Source organism: Megalops cyprinoides, chromosome 15, assembly GCF_013368585.1.
Source record: "Megalops cyprinoides isolate fMegCyp1 chromosome 15, fMegCyp1.pri, whole genome shotgun sequence".
In the NCBI taxonomy this organism is placed as follows: Eukaryota; Metazoa; Chordata; class Actinopteri; order Elopiformes; family Megalopidae; genus Megalops; species Megalops cyprinoides.
Window position 1 is genome coordinate 9,000,304 of NC_050597.1, and position 21,501 is coordinate 9,021,804.

At 41.3% G+C, this 21,501-nt stretch overlaps 1 protein-coding gene across 3 annotated transcripts in view; it reads right to left on the minus strand.

Moving 5' to 3' along the window:
* Nucleotides 1-6,978: 6,978 nt before the first annotated feature.
* LOC118789697 (sodium/calcium exchanger 1-like) overlaps nucleotides 6,979-21,501 on the minus strand; it is a 142,495-nt gene continuing 127,972 nt past the window's right edge. For all 3 annotated transcript variants that reach the window (XM_036546222.1, XM_036546220.1, XM_036546221.1), the window contains exons 6-7: nucleotides 19,198-19,473; nucleotides 6,979-11,360 (exon numbers count right to left, since the gene is read on the minus strand). In XM_036546222.1, coding sequence (XP_036402115.1) covers nucleotides 10,984-11,360; nucleotides 19,198-19,473 — 653 coding nt within the window. In that variant the 3' untranslated portion in view covers nucleotides 6,979-10,983. The remainder of the gene's footprint in view (nucleotides 11,361-19,197; nucleotides 19,474-21,501) is intronic.

Sequence of the window (21,501 nt, forward strand, 5' to 3'; positions counted from 1 at the left end):
TGGCAAACCCACCCTGTTTTCCTCGTCTTTGATCTGCTGGCACACAATGAATGCGAGCCAATGATCCCAGTACTCCAGGGTAGCAGAATTCAGGAGTCACTGACCGCAAAGTGAAAGCTAATAACAATAACACGGTCACAGCCAGGATAAAATACAGGCTTCTCTATTATTCTCTCTGTTATCTACACACTGTATATGCATGCATGCCTGTGGACTTATCAACCAATCATTGGCCAGAATTGTAGATTCAGGAAAACTGTGCACTCTACTTAACTACTGTGTAGATATCGGGACATAAGGAGACAACTGGGGGTGCACTGAGGTCTGTCTGGGGGTGCAATGCACCCCTAAGCACCCCCCATAGCACAGGGCCTGCCCATGAGCAATGTAGTTTACCTGTAATGTTCAGGTGAAAGTCCAGCTGTGAGTGGGATTACAGACAATATGGAAGGTGTAAAGTTGTATTGGCCTGTGGGTCAGAACCTCATCCAGACAAATCACGAGTAAATTACTTCTTTAAACACTGCAATTATTCCAATCAGGTCAGTTACACATTACCGGTCAGTTACACAATGTCCTGTGATATTCCAAACTCCATTGTGAGAAACATGCAAGATCTAGAGGCTTAATTAAACCAAATGAACTGGAAAAAGAAGGTAAGAATGAATGGATGTGAAAAGAGGAGCCGAACACTATTTATCTGCCAAGGATCACTTCTGCTTTTTTTCAGCTGGCGAATGTGCTGACAATGGCCAGAAAGAAGAAGCGGTGAGGTCAGTGCTTAGAGTAACTGCCATGAGTCCAATACCCCAATGTCACACATTTTGAATGGGTTTCTGGAAGGCGCTGCCAAACACTGACAACAGCGGTTATCCTGAAGCAATGTGCAGCATGACAGACCACAAATGCGCACAAAAACAGCTGAACTAACAAAGCAGTCCCTTTGCAGCTGCTCTTAAAAGCAGTCCAGTTCAATTCAATCACACAGACTCAGATATCGTGCCCAAAGCAATGTTACGAGGCCGTTATGACCCAACAGATCATGTAATTTCTTTTCATCCTTTAAAAAAATCTCTCAGTTTAAGTTTCTTTTTAATCATCGTATTGGTTGTAAGGTGATAACATGCCGTGACCTTTATGGAACTACAGCCTCTGTAACCAGGCTTTGGAGGACTTAATACCATCTGCACTTGAACAGTATGAAAACACTGGATATTGAGACTATCCCCTGGATTGAATCAACTTTGGACTTACAAATGAATGCAAGTGGTACATTTTTTAATACAAGCAGTTCTTCAGTTCATTTGAACCCACCAAAGGATGTTGGAGAGGATAAATATGTAACACCTTCATTTTATTGTGAGTCACAGTTAAGACCTAAAGCTGATAAAACCTAGCGTTTTCCAACTCCTGGCTCTGCTAGGAATACTGCACTTTTAAATTGTTATGCCGACTAGAGGGAAACATTTTAATTACAACATTGCAAACAACATATGTAAGGTTATATCAAAGAATATTGTGTTTCGGGAAGTCTGTTGCAAATGAAATATTGCAGAGTAGTAACTTCAGAACTCCCAAAGAGGCCATTACAGCTGCAGCAATGTTTTCAGAATATTATTTTCAAAGGTATCCAATATGCAGGTTTCAGTAAAATACCTAAAAAATAAAGCCTAATTACACTGAAGAAAAGAAAACCAATGTCCACATTTGGCACAATAAATGATTTAATGCAATATGCGCTCAGATAGCAATGCATTTTACAGCAAACAGAGGAATTAAAAGATGTAGAAAAGAAATTCTCAGATTTCCAATGCTGAGAATTTTGACAAAGCATATGAGCAGAATTCTCCCGTAGTGTTTCCATTTGTTGTAAGCTTAGAAGCCTCATGAGATGTCTCAGGGCTTTCGAACGTAGAATAACATTTAAAAAATGAAGGTTCATTAAAAAATGCAATTAAGGGAACAAACATTTGCCAAAACCTGACATCTCTGATCAGAGCATGGTCTCCCAGGAGAAACAGTAGGATCCTCTGAACCAGATGACAGACTGTTCTGTGTCAACTAAGCAGTTGACATGAAACTGCAGCACATGAAAAGCAAGCAGCAAGGAGCATCTCTTTCTTAGAAAAAAGCAGTAGGATGCAGTAATACCAAACACACAGCAAAGCCTTGCCTCAGAACCCGTGCTCTCTGAAACTCATATATCTTCGGAGAGCAGCAACCTGTCTGACCTTTTTTGTGCCTCCTGTGGGGGGAATGAGCAGGAACTCACACCGGGGCCGATAGATGGAAGGGAGAGAGGAACAGGCTTAGTCTTAGTCTGCGCCTTGGAGATTAAACACCTCGTGTTACAGGTCTGCATTTAATTACTGTTCTTGCCTGAGGATAGGAGGAGCACCAGGCCAAGCTCAGGCAGCTAAAGTGCCAGTGGAGAACGGGGAATGAGGCTGGAAAGGGGGGGGGGGGGGGGTAATACACACCACAGCCTTCAGAATGAGGGGTCGTCCTCACCGCTGCGCATTTACAGATTACAGATCAGAGGATCCTCACACATCAGGGTTTTAATGCAGGGTGTTAACACAGCGTTCATTCCCGCCCCCCTATCTTTTCATACATTAGCAGAGTTGACAGACTGTCCTGTTCATGTGGTTCAGCGTGGAAATTTTGAAGGGTTGGGTGGAGGTTGGACACTGTTAGAGTTGGTTTAAGTTTTTTGTGCAACAGGTTTAAAGGGTGTGTTGTATCACCATTAAGAAGGAAGAGACCTGTGCTGCACATGCTCTAATTCTAAAAATTCAAATAAATTCTGTCATGGAAGATATGCTTACCAGTCAGAGGTTTAGGAATTGGGTTTTATGATATAGTACATCATTGCTGTGTTGCATTTTCATAACCTTCTCTGTGTCTGCGTTGGAGGAAATTAAAAAACATAAACCATCTAAACACTATATATGGAGCAATGCAACATTCTGTGACCAAGCATTGCTGTGTTTCACCAACCATGTGGCTTGAAAAGACTGTGGTTACCTCCAACATTGAATTCCTGTTGAATAAGACAAGAGTGCATCAAACAAAATACAAAGGTGAAACAGAAAGCAGTTTAAATCCGGACTTAATTAAGCCATTACTGACTGTCATCTACATGCACACATATCTTCGAACACTGTTTTCTAGATCGACATTCGTCTTTCAAGTACAAACACTATCAGTGCTTTCAGCTGATAAAAGTCAGGGCCACGTCCTTATTGCCTCAATGGACGTTTATAACTTTTGACAGCTGAACAAGCTGTGCTCGCTGGGAGGAGAGTATAACACTGACAAACGAACAAAGGAGGTATCACATTAATTTCTCCACCGGTATATATTGCAAAATGTGACATTCTTTTGCTAAAAGGCTACACCTGCTATTAATTATCTCAGTGCAGCAATGGAGCAATGTCTGTCCATCACTAAGACAGGATGACAGCTCAATCGCACTTTAATACATTGGACATATTCTGGAGAAATGTATTATACTCGGTTGAGCAAACTGATGCTCAAACAATTGGATGTCCAGTGAAGAGAAGAGAATACCAGTGAAATGTACTGCAGTTTACTCATCATGCTTTCACAAGTACATGCACATGCACACAGCTTATTAAGAGGGCAGAGGTGTTAAAATGCTGCATTTCGATTGGTTCCAGGAGTGGTGTAATATTTTAACAATATATGCGGTTGGAACCCTAGCATGCTGATGAACCTCCACTTTGGTGAACATTATGACTTGTTTCAGTCAGAATAGTATCCACCAAAAAGAAATTCTAAATAGATACCAAAAAGTGAGGCTCATTGTCTTCGCAAAATGAATAATGAAAAGCAGAGCAACATTTTACAACATTAAAACTTCAAAAATCAAGAAGGTTTTAGGAGGGGAAATGTCTGACTCACAATGCTGGCTGATTGACTGCACTTAACAGGAAAAAAAAAAAGAATTAAAAAAACAACTTCAAACAAAGGACTAACCCTGAGCTGTTCCATCAAACCAAATGAGCCACTCTGCCTCTCAGCTACATGTCTGTATTTAATGAGAGGATAATTACACAGGTGAGGCTTGTTAGCCAATGACTGTTTCCACAGACCCACATGCACATTTCTTCACACAGATAAACCATTTATCGGTTTGAAATTAAGTCCCTGGAATTAGATACATTGATAATACCATCTGTTAAATGGAAGCAAACACAGGATCTTATGAGATTTACATTTAAACAATCACAAGAGAAAAACATCTTACCTCTTCAAAACAGGCAATTTCAGGGGAAGGCACTATTCAGCACAGGTGAAGGCTCCTTCTTCAGAAAGAAGGTGAAGAAATTGAAACACTGAAAAGCCAGTAACACTCCACTTGCAGTGTGTTTTAATTGTCATTGGTCCCACCTTTATAAGCACCACATCATTCAGAACCACTGTCATAAGTATATAAACATTTTAACTTGACTTTACTTGACTTGACATCTGGTTTTCACAGAATGTGTGCTCAGGATGTTATATCAATGGTATCATAATGCTTAATATTACTTACTTCTTGACCTTATGTCAGCTATAATCTGATTAGAAATGTATTAATGCTTTTGACAAGGGCAATGACTATCATTTAGAGCTGAGAAATGCATCATGAATGCTTTCCAAGAGCCAATTCACATCAAGTGTTGCTAAAACATAGTATGACATGAAGTATGAGATGTATATCAGGAAGTGACATAAATATACCTGTGAATGAGCCAAATATCCTGGTTTGCTGATTCCTATCTGTGAGAGTAATGTACATACATTGAGATATATTGAAGTATTTAAACTGGTTTGAAAAAAAACCCCTCCCTTTCCATATTTGTTTGGTCTATACAGAGAAAACTGGTCTCAACCTATGGTTTCAGATAGTATGATCAAGAGCTCCTATTTATTTCTGTGTACAGTTTTCTTGGCAGCTAGGTAATATATCTGTGTAATATACAGATATAAACACATATACATCAGAAAATAATGCAGATATATCATATACTACTATATACTACATATTTGCAATTACCTGGGATATGACAGAACAAAAATAGCAATATAGTATGAATGCTAATTACATCATTTATATTTTATGTTACAAGGTGAGTTCCCCTTTAAAGCAACTGCAGTCTCACTTCAGATAAGGAGTGTAAAATCACACAGTGATAAAAATGCTCTGAGACTGAGGTAGAAGGCCCAGGGTCTGCCTTTACTGCAAGAATTAATAGTCTTTCAAACTAAGCGGTCTGTGTCTCCCAGTTTCACACTTGGTTTGGTTAACAGCCCTGGTGCTGCTTTTTTTTCCTGATTACCTTGGTCTCAGGAGAGTGATAACCGAATAAAGGACCATTGCAAGCAGCTTGAAATCAAATACAGAATAAATGCGCTCTTTTGCAATGGCAGAGCTGAAATGCATGTGGAGGTTTTACACCCTACTCCACTGCAGAATACACTGTATAGTACTAACGCCTGTACTTGTTCAAGGGCAATGTCTGAGGCAGAGAAAAGCCTAAATGACAGAACTGCAGTTTGATATGAGAGGAGACCATGTGTTTTGGGACCAGTTTCCTTTTCATGCTTGTATCTTTTTTTCCCAGACAGGGGACTTCTGAAATATTCAAAAAAGTCCATCCAGTGAACAGGAGAACCTGAGGACAGCAGCTTTTACATACCAAGCATCTTCTGCCGTATTAAGGTTGGCATACAATTTCAGGATACTAAAGGATTACAAAACTGATTTAATATTCAGTTACAGCGCGTGAACTCTCGATTTGAATTATCAGGTTCACTTGACGCCATCAAGATAACATAATCAAATATGTATCTAAAAATAATTTCAAACTACAGCATAACTCATTTATCAAATATACCTCACTGAGCATGGCATTAAATCCTTAATGGAGAGATATGACAGAATTACAGATAACACCAATGGCAATTCAGAAAATCCTTTAGATTATTTTCACCTTATTTGTGATGCATTTCACATACTGATAGCAGTTTTAAACCCATTGTTTTCCCTATGCTAGAAGAATTTAATACTGGAATTCTATTAATTTTGCTACATCAACCCAACAATGCATTTGCAGGTGTGCCTTTTCCTGCATATAAATTACATCATTGCTTGTGTGGAAAGCGGTAGTGTGGAGCAGTGGTGCTAATTGGTCAGGTTAGAAGATTAGTCCACAATGAGCCACTATTTTTGCACCATTTAGACACTTAACTTAAATTGCTTTAGTAAACATCCAGAAGTAATAAATAGATAGTAAGTTAAGTAAAACTTTGCAAGCTGTTTAATATGTATAAGGACATCTGCAATAATAATGTAATATGGCAAAAATGTGACCCGGCATCCCAGTATGCACTAGGCACTGCATGTGTTTAAAACTACCCCTCTCATATGAATGGTGTCTGCAGTTGTGGATCTTATTTTAAGCAGGGTGAGTGTTAAAATGACTAAAATCAATGAGAAGGGTGAAATGCACTGCAAGTTTAACAGCTGAAAACGTATTCTGTAAGGGCTGTTTTCCCCAGAATATCTCTGAATGTGTTCTGATCACAGGAAGATAGAACGCGATCGTGGATATTATGGAGAGACTCATCTCTTTAAAATAAATATGCACTGCCATAATTTGGCATGATGTATTTGGTTGGGTCCACCGTTTTCTTCTTGCGACCCTAAGTCACACCCTCATAAACACTGCTGTACGCACTGTTCTTTGAAACAGGATATCCCAGACTTTATTTTTTTTGTGTCAAGAAGTGTACCATGTATAGCAATCACAGTTAGTGTACTTCCTTCCTATATTCTGTGTGCAACAAAAAAAAAGAAACGGAAACGAAACAGAACAAAAAACAGCAGACAACAAAAAATTAAACTTATGATATTCAACTATTCAAAAAAAAAAAACAAAACCAAATAATACAAACAAATCAACAAATAGAAAGCCCCGACAAAACCCTGCAAATTAAGAGAGAGACATCTTAACCATGAACTACAGAGAGAAGTCCATTTGAGCAGCGGTGTGGTGCTGATATAAATAGGCAGATATGAGAACGGTCCCTGAATACATGTAATTCCTTCAAACAGAGAGACTTTAGGTCATGTTGGTGAATTCAACTTGCCTTCTCTTTATAACTTTATTGGCAGCAGGGGAAAATATGTGTGGTACTTCTTGTTTGTAATATTTCTCACACGGAATGAAAGGTAGAACAGACAGACATGTGATGTCATAGAATAATGCCTGTTTTCTGCAGGCTTCTTTGAGGACGTGCTCATGTGCTGTGTGTAAAATCCTTGTTATTATATGATGTTGTGAGATTTTTTTTTTTCCCCTGAAATGTAAAAATCTCTCCACCAATATCTGGGACCTTGAGTAGATCAGGGGACATGTTTTTAACTTGTTTCTGTCACTGAACTGAAAGTTAGTATTAGTAGTTAGCATTAACCTATCACCCTGATATCTCCGAGCAATCTGTTTATACATCAAATACCCACCCACCCCCAACTGAAAAAAAGACAACCAAAAAAAGTCAATATTAGAAACATACACTGCTCAGCACAAAGGAATAGACAACTAAACAAGCGTCAAGCAACTGCTACTCCAAAAGGCAATATTTGTCATTCTTGTGTTTATCAAGGGTTTCATAATAATAAATATGTTGAATTTTCTATGTGTGATGCTGAGGCGTATGGCTTCACTCTGGCACACTGTACAGTATATACATACATATGGACTCTTACATGACAAAATATCCTTTCATGTACATAGTTCTCTATAACTGTCAAATAATACAACCAGGTCCTCGAGCAAGCATTTTTTTTTTTTTTGTACAAAGACCCATGCAACCCCCCCCACACCACCCTTAAATACATAATTTCTTTGACGTTGACCCTCATATACACAAACGTCAGATATTGCCTTTTTTTTATTCAAATGTGCAAGTCACCAATGAACAAACGGGCTCATTTAAATAAAAGAAAACAATACCTACATCCAGATCTATACAGCATTCAAGCCTTCCCTCGACATTAACGAATGGGATACCGCTTTAGTATTTACAGACATGTTTTCATCCATGCACAGTGTTAACAAGTACATTAACATTCCCAAATATGGACATGGCAGATGAGAGGAGAGAGGGTATACAGAGACACTGCACCAACATTGTGCAGGCACACCATCGCAATATGAGGCTGAGCAGAGCAAGTCCGTTAAACACCTTCACTGTGACAGCACACAATGTTATGGCTGTTATTTTATGTACTTTTTTTCCCATTTCAGTCTGTTGGTTGAATGGTTACAAGGAGAGAGGTCCTTTTTTTCTTCTTTTTTTTAATTGTCAAAATGTTAACAGTCAGAGAAACGTCAGGAACATTACTCCACGGCAGATCTTCCTTCATTGAATCGGTGACATTGCCAGTTGCAAGTGCACGTTGCATGTTTTTACTTCACTTTTGGGCCAAAAATAAACAAAAAAGCTGGCTCATATACATATCAGCTCCAGACAAGGTGCGCCCAAATCAAGTGACGCAGACTTGTCTTGATAAAGAATGAAACAAATTAACAACAACAAAATATAAGTTCTGATGGCAACACTACAGAGCCCACTGTTTTTCTCCCTCTTCACAGTCAAGTTACTGGACCACTGCAAACCCCCAGGCCCTGTCATCCACCTTAAAAACCCCCTAGGATAGCTGTTAAATCTTGAAAAGTTTAAATCCAGACAATACAAGAAAGGGTACAGCTGCTGACCCCTCTTAGTGAAGTTTCCAGATTTCATACAAATCCGCTTAAGAAAGTTTCTACATACGTAAAACAGTATCAAGACTACTTGTACCACATATACAACTTGAACCATTTTTGGTGCCATTAACAAATTTAATTTTTTAGAAAAAATCTAAGGTTCTGGTTGAGCGTCACCAGCAATTTCATTACAAATGTTTCCCTTTGGCAAAATGTAGAGAAATCTGCCATTTGGTGGAAAGGCTTTCATTATTACACTACTCTATAATCCCCCTCCGAAACTGAAAATTGTTGTTGCAAGGACAACAAAGCAGAATCTTGCAACAGTCTGCATTCCAAAATCAGGCTGCCAGCAGACACAGCCGTTCTGCGATACTGTATATATTTTACACATCGATTAGAGTACAGTTTATAAAAACAAATCAGTAAGAAATCTAGGCATTGATCGTACCTTCTTCATATTCAAAAAGAGCATCACTAATGTGGAAATGTTTATCCTTCAACAAACATGCTTCATATCCTTGATTTTTCCTTTAGCTACAATACTGAACATGACACAACACTCCGCAATACAAACTTTTTTTATGTTGCAAATGGCAGTTTGAATTCTTCAAGAAACAAAGTCCACTTCACATCATTTGTTTCAACCAGACACCAGAGAATAATCATCCGATGTGTTCCTAAATCTAACATTGGATTCTTACTATTATCCAAAGAGGGCTCTGTACTAAATACAACAAATGGCCAAAACTTCAACCTACTGAAAATTAAGATATCAGCATATCAAACACAATTAAGATATGATTTCCACTATACAGGAAAAACAAAAAACAAATTAAAAGTGAGAAAACTGGTGTCTCCATAACAGCAGTAACATCAGTGATGCCCTGCATGTTTTGGAAAGGTGTAGTGTCCAGCTATGTGGCTTGCATGGCTTTTGTGTGCGACAGTACTTTGGATAGTGGACCCTCAGTTGGCAGAACTGGTGGGAGGAAGGGAAGGTAAATTCTGGTTCATGCAGTGAATTTTCCCCATAACATACACATTAGGGTACGGCAAATTCTGTACTTTCAGAATAGTTATGGTCTACTTGTTTCAGACATTCAATTAAAAAAAAAAAAAAAAACTAAAGCAGCAATAAAAAATCAATTTCAAATGAACTATTTGTTTTCCTGTCTTAATGCAGAACAGACAGAAAATTGCCTCTGGGGCCACAAACAGAATGCCATCTGTTTAGATAAACAACATTCCTTATCACCATCACGCTGCAATTTGTGGCTATTCATGGCTGTGAGGTACATGGTGAGATGAAATTATAATTTGTAATTGAAGTCTTTAGACATAACAAAGTATTTTTCTTTCTAAATGGAGCCAGAGTTGAATTAATTTCAATTCTCTAGAAAGCTGAACAACATTCAGTGTTAGGCTTTCGTATCTTTCAGTAATTGGAAAGTTAATTATAAAGAAATCCTGAAATTCACTGTGTACAAAAACTGAATTAGAACTAACTGGTTTAACTGCAGAGAATGCTTCAAGCTAAATGTATATACATCCTGCATAAAGTAATGGATCTCTAACTGTAGATCTAAGGGTTATCAGCAGCAACAGTAGGCCTTAACAGGGGTTTTGTCCATTTAATCCACAAAGCATAAGCATCAATGAAAGAAAGTTAAAGTGACAAATTGCTAAGTACATAATGCTTAACCTACCCTCTCTGTATTCATTTATTTGTAGTTTGACCTCTTATTTGCACATCAATTTGGTCAGCAAATCCAACCATCATTTTTCTGCTTCACAAAAATGTAAGTAACTATAGCTTGAGATTTCCATGGAAGTAATGCTGAAGAGACCAAACTGTGTCCATTTTTATCAGAGGGCACTGGCTTACAACCCATATCTGAATGACTCCTATTTTTCTTGTAAGAGCTGCTGTTCCCTGGCCTAGCCAAGCAAGACTACTCCTTCATGTCAAAAGTAATAACCTTTCACCTCTTCAGCACAACTGTGGGGTCAGATAAGGTCGTGGGGAGGGGGGCTAGGGAGTTGGGGGTAAAAACAAAACAATAATTAAAAAAAGTTTTTGCTGCTGCTACTTCCATTATTATTATTATCATTATTATTATTATTATTATTATTATTATTATTTTTTGACTTTGTGATTCTTTTCGCGCCATCACTCCGACTTCTCGGTGATGTTCGTTCAGAAGCCTTTGACGTGGCAGTAGGCCTCCAGGGACGAGAACAGAATGTACAAAAGCCAGAGGCTGACGAAGAGCATGGAGGTGATGGCCTTGGAAGTCCGCGGCCCCCCGAGCTCGCCGCCGATCTCGGGCCGCCGCCGGTACATCAGCACCGCCACGCAGATGAACGCGAAGATGGTAAAGAGGGTGACGGAGAAGGCCAGGGTGCCCGGGTCCACCCTGAAGGACCTGCCGTGGGCCTGGTGGTAGATGGCGGCGATGGACCAGGCCACGCCGATGCCCAGGAACACGTTGACGGCATTGCTGCCCGTCACGTTGCCGATGGACGCGTCGGCGTACTGGTCCTGGATGGCGGCCACCTTGCTGGCGAACGTGTCTAAGAGGAGGAATCAAAAAGGAGAGCAAGAGCAAGAGGATGATGAAGCACCCCTGAGGCATCACTTCACTACATCTGAGCGCTGCTTCATTTCAGCTCAGTTTGAACATTAAAATTTCAGTAAAAGTCCTAGTCGGCAGAGAATTTCACACCAGTCCACAACCTTTCAAAAAGAAAAAGACAAACTATTCAGCCTACTGAAATAAACACATGCGCAAGCTCTGACATATCTTTAATTATTTGAAAGCACACCCCCGTAGTGCCTGACAGCAGATATCTGTTCAGAGGAGAAATCCAGCTGGCGGCAGCCAAAGAGAAAAACCATTTCCTTATCCCCAAGGTCCTAATGTGTCTACAGTAGACAAGCAGAAGTGCATACAGGGCTCCCACTCAAATCACGTTAATATTTTACATGACATTTCAATGGGGTTTTAAGGACAAATATGACATTTTCAATGACTATTATCATTAGTAAAAGTAATATCAAATTAACCTAATGCACTTACCTAATCTTACCTCTGTTCTCATTCATTTGGGCTATTTGAAATATTACTTGAGGATGAATTGAAGGGGGTACCACTTTTTGAGAGGTATTGCTTTCACAGCATTTTGTGTCTGTGTGGACATCTACTCACAGGTCCTCTTGGCAGTGAAATACTCAATGAAAAACTGCAACAAGGCAGTGAATTGGCACAAAATGTGCATGTATTCCACCACCTGTAATAAAGCACTAAGAATAAACTTCATCACAGGGAGTGAGGAGACCATATACATTACATAGAAGGCCAGCACATAAGCCCACACAAACATAGCGTGTCAAAAATACGGGAAAACAAATGACAAATCACTTTGATTATCGGGGTATACCGGCAGCTCTGAAAGACATAGAAATGCACAGGCCCAGTGGCTACACTCCCCAGAACAGGAATGGCTGGACAGGGAAGGTCTACCACTACAACAATCCTCTCCCTCTACCAGTCACCACTCATCCTGCAAGATGGGAACCTGATTTTCAGACCCTGTACTACAGCTCTAACAAGGCCTGGAAGGGGAGGTCCAGCAGTCCAACTTTATTTCATGGCAAAGGTTCTTCTTTGCCCTAGTGGGGAAGAAAGTGACACTGTGTCCCCTCTCTTCCGGCCCTAGGACCAGGCACAGGATAATATGTGAGTAGATAATAGACTATTCTGTTTGTTTCTCTGAGATCCTGCCAGCATATTTAAACAAGTTTTTGGGACCTTGTTTTGACTGATTTACTCCCTAAGTACCACCAGCTGGGCTTGAAAATCATGTCCCTATTGTGATTAGTCCATAAAGTTGTATCCACAACAGTGGAGCTGAGCACACCAGGAGCTGTGGAGCTTGTCATTGATTACTTCACAGTAACCTAGATGAATATCTGAACGAGAGAGATAAATTACCAGTCAGACTTCAAAGGACTGTGCTAAGTACTACGTATTGAGAATCAAAAGACTGCACTAAGCCTTTTGAAGGTTACTTTCGGAGTCATGCTAACAAGGATCAGAGAGTGTCTACGCACACAAAAAATCATGGGCAGGGGTCCCGAATGACTCAGTTGACAAGGTACTCGCTCTGAGTGCAGGCTGAGCCCTACATCCCGGGTCTGAAAACAGTTGTGCCATTTACTGACCATGACTGTCATCCCACAGGGGTGGAGAAAACTGGTCTTGATCCTCTGGGGAAAGGGGAGGGTAGGTCAGCCAGAGTCCTCTTGTCTCACAGCTCACAGGCACCCTGCCATACTTTGAGTTGCTGCGAGTTGCTCAGATGACCACAGTGGGGTTGCGCCTATCCTTCAATAAGTGCCCACGCCACTTTAGTGTGCTGGGTGACTTGGAGTGCAAAAAACACCCACTGACTGCATGTTAGTGTGTTGGAGGATTGCATTCATCTCACCTCAGTGCCCCTGCGCAAGTGCTGGGGTTGTCATGGTGAGGTGAGTCTACTATACAATTTGCAATTCCAAAATAGGGTTGCATGAACGGGAAAAAGCAAAAAAATTTAAAAAATAAATAAAAAATCAAGCGTAGTCAATCAAGACCTTTCTCTTTCAGACAGACTATTCAAAGTCCTTTTCAGTTTATTTTGGAAATACAGCTCCAATGACTTACCATAACTGTCAAACTGGAGCCAAGAACAAACGAATTAGTCAAGTAGTTAAAAGGAATAATATCACGGATTGGTTAGATTTTCAGCAGAGGTAAATAGTGAGACACACTGCATCAACTAATTCCTTGGAACCACCACACTGATATCTGTTTGTTGGAAGTTTTGTCTGTCAAAGTTGCATTCTATTCCAAGATCAATTGCATGTTATCATTATTTTTCATTAATATTATTATTATTATTATTATTATTATTTGGTGTTTTCATCTATCTGAATTGAGGACTCCATTGACTGCGTGCTGTAAATGTGCCATTGTCATTAAGTGAGGACAATGGCATTTCTGACCACAAGCCAAGCACATTGAATACATAAGAAGAGCCTACACTGATATTATGAAAAGGGGTGAAACTTACACTGCTTTAGTTTTCAGGGAAAGGAGGGAATGTACTGCCATTTCCCTCCTGTAATCCATTAGTATCGCATTATTTACATTTAGGATTAACAAATTCACTTAGCTTTCAAACTAAAGTGTCATTCCTGTATAAGCACATTAGCCTCCCACAGCTAACAAGTGAGTTATCTCCACTCTGGCTCAAATGTATTTTCTTTGGCTCTCTCTGATGTTTGCTGCAGTCAGCTAGGGTCTTTTGGTATTTCAGATGAGAAAATGCAATGAATTTGTTAGCAAGTTGACGGACCAGGTAGCTACACAAATCATGTAGCTCTGCATAATTTAAGTTTGTTTAACTAGCTGATTCTTCCACCCTACCAACATTTTCACACATGAGAGATTTGTCTCCCTTTAGACTCCAAGTCAAATAAACTTCCCATTAGATCAAATAAACTTTACATTCACAGAGAAGCCCAGTGTCACATTCATTACTCTTAGAAGCTAAATTTGGGACTGTCTGGGGTACAAACAACATGTCACCAACACAGTAACTGATACTATTCCAGCTGCTGTTGGAACTGAAAGACAACATTAGTTGAAGACACACAAAAACAGAGCACCAAACATGGAAATTAACCAGTCAGACACAAAGTGAGTCGTTGTAAGGTTTCCGCCATTTTGTATTCACAGGGTACCATTCACCTTTAGCAAGGCAAGGAGTTGCCAAATAAACAAAATATTTTCCTGCACATAACAAGGGCACATCTGGGTACACAAAGAAGTCTATTTCAGTCCTCCAGATGCAAACCAAAAAAAAAAAAAAGAAGAAGAAAAAAAAAAACGAAACACAAAAAACGGGAGAAAACGAGAGAAGACCCTTTCAATGTTCTTGACATCATCTTGCCAAAAGCTCATGCAAAACAACAGCCTCTACAATTTACTGCCAGACAGGAAGTTGCTCCGTTCATTGCGGAGGTGAACCGGTGCTCACCGGTCTTCTCTCTTCCTACCTCTGCTCGCTCCACAATAGTTACTGTACTCCCGGCCAGGCAAGGCTTTCTGTGCCAGCACTAATCACCCCGCATTTCTGTCTAGAGCCTTTTTTTTTTTACAGCGGCTTAGTTATGCTCCATAAAGAAGCAGCACTTCCGTGTCTGATGGCACGGCTCTCTGGGACCCTGGTCTGCTTTCTGTGGAGCCAATGGAGGCTGAGCCCAGGGCCACAGGCCTACAGGCTTGTGTTTCCTTTCCGGGAGCTGTACGGTCTTTATGAGAAAATATACAGTCACACCAGACAAGCAGTTTTATAGTGAATTTTTAAAGAGCTCTTAATGACTTCCAACTCGTCACTCTTACCCAGTCCAGAATACTTATTCTTCGGCACTGTGTCTTGCTCTGTCCTTAAAAACAACACTGTTAAAATGGATCACTCTGTTGTTGCTATCCAACACACCGACAAGCAAAGTCTGCATTCTAATGTGTTACGGCTGGCCCTTTTGTTCTTTTTTTAATTCCTATGGGCATCTCATAATGCCTTCGTAGCACTGCTCTGGATGAAATCACTCTTCGAAACCCATTGTATATGGGGTTCACCAGAGACGCTTTTAAGAGCAGGCGCTCATATGAATTCTGAGTCAGACATCATGCTGTTTCCATTCCTCCTCTTGTGTCTGTCACTAAATATTCTATCAGGCTTTTAAATTCTCTGTAAGCGGGCCCCACGCCTGGGCTTCCATCACGGTCTTTGTGAGCAGCGTGGCATCCCAATGGATTTTGGGAGGGGGGATGAATGGTGCAGCTGCATAGTTACCCAAGGTCACCTTTCACAGGGTGTTAAATACTAGATGGCATGATTCTGCATTGAAGACGGCTGTTAGCACGACAGGTCCCAGCCTTGACTCCATGTCCTTCTTGTTAAACCTGATCTGCTGAAGAGGACTCTGTGTGTGTGTGTGTGTGTGTGCGCACGCGCATGTGCATGTGTGTGTATGTGTTTGGAGCAGTTATGCTGTTCTTCCAGTATGTCTAGTGTGTGCAATAAGGATTGCACTGGAGGACAGTCCCAGGACTTGTCCCAGACTTTTGGTTCAGGCCTCTCATTCCGGTGGGTTGCAACTGGAGTCTGAGAGCTGAGTCTTTGGCAGCAGAGGCAGTCTGCACAGCTGAGTAAAAGCTCCTGTAGGAACAACTTGTATTACAATTAATCGGAAAAAAAATGAAGGCAAAGAACAAAAGCAGGAATTTGCGATGTAGGCGAGTCTGCGCTGTAAAAGAGATGGCAACACTCTTGTAAGCCTGAAACAATCACACGTTCAGAGCACTCTGTCCATATGGCATTTCGCCCTGTTGTATCTCTCCAGTCTTGTCCTCCGACCCAACAATGCAGACGCCCGTGGCCGAGGTGGGTACAGTCATGCCCACTGACTTGCATGGATTTCACAGCAGGTCTCTGGCGGGCAGAGGATGGGACTGCTGGGTGTTTGGGAGAGGATGCTCGTGAGACCCCTGCCTGCCCTTTTTGTTCCTGTCAGGGGGAGGCGGATGACTCCCCAGCTGGCAGCTCGGCCCTCTTGTCTCTGGTTCAGCTGGCATTTCGGAGCACTTACCCAGGAGAGCGCAACTCCCCTACCTGGCTCTCCACTCAGAAATCCCCTGCGCTCCTAAGCACATTAGCACCCCCCCCCCCCCCCCTCCGCTTGCCAGGTCTGATTGGTTCTAGGGTACCTGGAGCCAGACCGAGATTGCCTCCTGCAGGCTCTACAATTGTGCATTTTTTGACTTCTGATCCTCCTGTGCTGTGGATGTTCATTTCCTGTGCCCCTCCCCCCCCCCAACCCCCAACCCTTGTGCCCCTGGCACTGTAAGGTCCAAGTCCATGATTTATTCAATCTCTCTAAGAAAAAGAAAACATAAAGATATAGGAGGAAGCGGCGTGCGGAGGCAGTTAACTGAACAGCACTTCTCCTCCTCGTAGTGAAAGTATAACGCAGAACAGTACCAGCAGCTGCCACCACTCCACTGCCTTGAGGGTAATCAAATCTATTTAATATCAATTCATCATCCGGACTGATATCATTTTATGTGCATCTGCTGCAATCCAGCTGCAGGAGCTGGTGTGCTTAAAGGTTATGTCTGAGCCTTGGAGTGGCTGTAAAAATGTGTGTTCCAAAGACAAGATGGCAGATCCTTCTGTATTTCGACACCACTTCTGAAGGTGAAAGTGATAATAAAAAGAATCCAACTGCAGACTAAATGCCCAGCCTGTGTTTTGACATGGCATAATATAATTATTATTGCTGCGATACATTTGCTTTGAAGCTGCTGGCGCAAAACTGCAGGCCAGCTCCCTCCACTCCCCCCATACATACACGCACACACACACACACACACACACACACACACACACACACACACACACACACACACACACACCACACTACAGCAATTACCCCCCCGAGCTTGTTCATAAAACGCAATGTTCTTCATGCTTGGAGAAGGCGTAAGGCACAGGCGAGCTAAATACCAGCACCGCCTACCCCGACCAACCCAATTTCCACAGGTTATGTCCATCGACAATGAACCCAAGGTATTTAACTGGATTGAAACTGATAATCTAGGCACTTTGGACTAAACCCAGCAGTGGTCGCAAAGGACCTTTACTTAACATCCTTAACTTAACTTATCATAAAAGGCCATCGTCAAAGCCACATGGGTTTTGGATGTCTGTGATACTCCCTCCTTTTATCAACAGACACTGAGTGTGTGGGTTGGACATGACCTGAGTTATATCTGGGATGGATAATATAAATCTTTATGGAAGTGCTAAAAAGAAACTTCACAATAGTTTCCTTTTTAATATAAATGTCAACTCGTGATAACCTGGAAATAAGTCTGCATGATAAAGGTGGTACAAGTATTTGTGAGTAAACTACTGTAGCATATGGTTAGAGGCATTCTCAGGCTGTGAATATGCTAATTGGGTCATGCAGATGATGTGACAACCACTACGCTATATTTGGTAACTCTGTTCCTTACACAACTAGCAGGGAAAATGCATGGCATTTCTTTCTGCCACCTATTTGTTTTTTTCATGTATATACCACAAGGAAAACTGACAGCTTCAGGTCCATTCAGTGCTATTAATTAGCCTTACATGTACGGACCCCTCCAAAAAATGATGCCTGTAGCATATATTTATTTACTTTTTTCTAAAAACAGAGGACCTATTTTGTTTTGCATAATGGTGGACCTGACTGTGCACCTGTCAGTCTGCAGGATTACTGTTTTTGCAATGCTGTCTCACTCGACAGCACACCGTCAGTAAGTGGCTGAAAAGAAAGCTAGACAACTTTGGAAAGGACTGCAAGCACAGCATCAAACTCCGTTAATGAGATTTTTTTTGGGGGGGTGGGATTATTTTCTTTTGTGTCTGACTTGCAAACCATGAAAAATGAGGCTAATTTGAGGGTTAGTGATGCACCATGGAGTCTTATTTGCAATAATTACTACAGAGCTGGGGGTGTAGGAACCCAGACCTTATCCATCACGCAATGGGCAAATTTGTTTTTTTTGCAGCTGTACAAAATGAATGTCATGCCTCCGTGCCACATAATTGATCATATTCATAAACCTACACTCAAAACAGGGGTCCAAAATGAAATTACACATGAGCTAAATGAGAAATGACTGAGTCCAAATTAGCATTTGGGGTTAGGTTAGTGAAACAGTGGCAAGCATTTCTTTGTACGCACCAATGCATTGTCAGAGACCAGAAAACTTGTTCAAAAAATGGAATAAAATTATTCTTTGTTCACCTCGTACCAGGGTAAATGGAAAAATGTATTTCCAAGCAAAGGCTTGGAATGTTCACATATAATGCCTTCTTTGTTAATGTGCGCTCATAATGTGTTGCAGGAGAAGACTGTTAGATAACATATCGCTGTATTTTCAAGAACACAAATTTTATGTGTGGTACTGCGATGTGTTTTGGGTTCTGTGGTGCAGCAACTGATGTATGGTAGTATACTTGGCTTCCCTGGTCTAGTCAGACTGCACAAGTTAACCTTAGGTAGGGCTTGAGTAGTGTTATGCTCACACTCACTGGTCTGGGAGTGTTGTTAGCCTGGTCTGACACTTTTGCTCGTTCAACTTGAATGGATATGCTTATGTTCTATCGTGCTGGAAGTTGCTCTGGATAAGAGTGTCTGCTAAATGAATGTAATGTAAAAATAATTAAATTGGGTTTGACACAGACTGCTTAATACCCACAGTGGTATCAGGACCACAACATGCTACAGTGAGGTTTACGGGCATCGTACCTGGCACGGAGGTGCCCAGGGCCACGAAGACCACGGCGGTGACCGAGTCCTTCAGGCCGATGGTGCAGCCGAAGTGGGACGCCAGGTCGCCGATGAAGGCGGTCAGCAGGCCGATCATGCAGATGGACACCACGAAGCAGGCCCAGCCGTTCCAGTACTCTGTGGGCGGCACGAAGGCAAACAGCACCTTCCAGAAGACAGTCAGGAAGTGCATGACGTAGTCGAAGCAGGAGGGCAGCTTCTCCTCTCCGCACTCTTCGTCATCATCGTCCTCTCCTGTGGACGAAGGGAAGAGGAGAGGTTACCACGGCGTCAAGGGACGGAGCATGACCACATCCCCATGGCGGCTCACCCAGAAAAGGAAAGATCTCCTCTCTGATGCGCAGAGATTCAAGGCCTAAAACATCAAACCTGCTGAAGCCTTGTTCCATAAGAGTATTATAAAGGTGGGACACAAAAATGAAAAACACAGCAACATTTCTTTGCTGATTGTTTGTGCGGTGCTATTATGAACTCTAATGGTATTTTCCGGCACAATACACATACTTGATATAACACAACTGAAGGTCTTTTGTAGGCCTTGTGAAAGGAGTTGCTCTAGTGGATTGAAAAGAGAAATATCCTTTATTTCTCAAGAGGTCTGAGTTCTGCAAGCATATGGGAATGTGGAAAATGAGGCACAAAAGATCCAAATTAAAGTTTGAGAGGGCTTTGAAGAAAAAATCCAAAGCTTTGTTAAACCGGTGGGCAAAAGACACCTCCACAACCCGGTTACTTTGTTCCTTTCACTTACAGTAATTGTCAGTTACTTAATAAACCATGATTCATTTGCATCAGTGTGCTATCAACATGGAAGGTGTGAACTGGAGAAAATTCTTTATACTCTAGCTGTTGACATTCTCACCCTTTAATTCCTTTGGGTTCTAGCATTGTAGCTGCATCTGAATGTGGTGGAGCTAATGGAATGAGCTGGATGTGTGTGTGTGTGTGTGTGTGTGTGTGTGTGTGTGTGTGTGCGTGTGTGTGTGTGTGTGTGTGTGTGTGTGTGTGTGTGTGTGTGTGGGTGTGTGTGTGTGTGGGTGTGTGTTTACAGAAGTGCGAGTGTGAGAGTCTTTATTCAAACCGTTCTCTTTATCACCAGTTCACACCTTTAGTCTTGGTGTCACACTGATGGAAATAGATGCCAGTTTTAAACCTGAATGAAAATGACTGCAGTGGAAAGAAACAAGAGACACTGGAAGTGATGTCTTTTATACTCTGGTTTAACAAGGCTTATGATTTATTTTTTAAAGACTGTGCTAACCTCGTTTCGGGTATTTGATTAAATCTTCCATTTTCAAGGATTCATATAATATCTGAAAGAGGTGAAATAAAATTGCAGCAGCACCAACCCAGCAGAGCCCGGGGTGAAACAGGGACAAGCCCGACCGAAAAATGAATGTGCTTGGCTTGACTTCACCAGCACAACTCACTGTAATGAGGGGTGCTAGATCGACATCTGCTGCAATGAAAATTAAGACCTTTTATTGCGGGATACCAGAGGAGCACTCAGGCAGATCCGAGGAAAATATCCCAGCGTGAAGAAGACTGATACATTAACCTGGGTTGCCTTCCTTCCTGGGACTGTGCAGGCATCAACAGTGAGACACTGCAATCCTGCACCAAAGATTTGGTTCTTACTGAGCATTGTTAGCTATGTTTAACTCAGACATGTAACAGCCAAGACCGTCACTGAGATACAGCGCTGTATGCAAAAGACTATCAAATCAGGAAAACTTTAATTTCATTAACATTGATGACTGCAGATTGAGGCTTCATGAAATCCATATTGAGTAGAGATACCATCTGCTGTCAAATAAGAGACTTTGGGTTTGTGTGAACTTTTGGCTGAACTCAGAGAGTCATTGATACAACTGAGACCATTCTACCTATTTGAGGGCTCATGAAGCCTCTCTCATAAGTACACTGCGCGACACAAATAAGCATGTGTTACCGAAACAGCATACTTCTTCAGTGTATACAATGCAAACTGATTTATAAGTGTGTGTGTGTGTGTGTGTGTGTGTGTGTATGTGTGTGCGTGTGTGTGTGTGTGTGTGGAGGGGGGGGGGGGATTATACAATGAAAAATTTGCCATCTTTTGGTTGCAATGTATTTTAACATAAAAGTTGACATATACCTTTAAATAAACATTATCATATTAAATGGTCCCATAATATCAGTGCTATTTCAGCATACAAGCATTAAATCAACATTACAACTCAGTGCCTAGACACCTCGGAGGGATGTATGCTGTCTATCTCT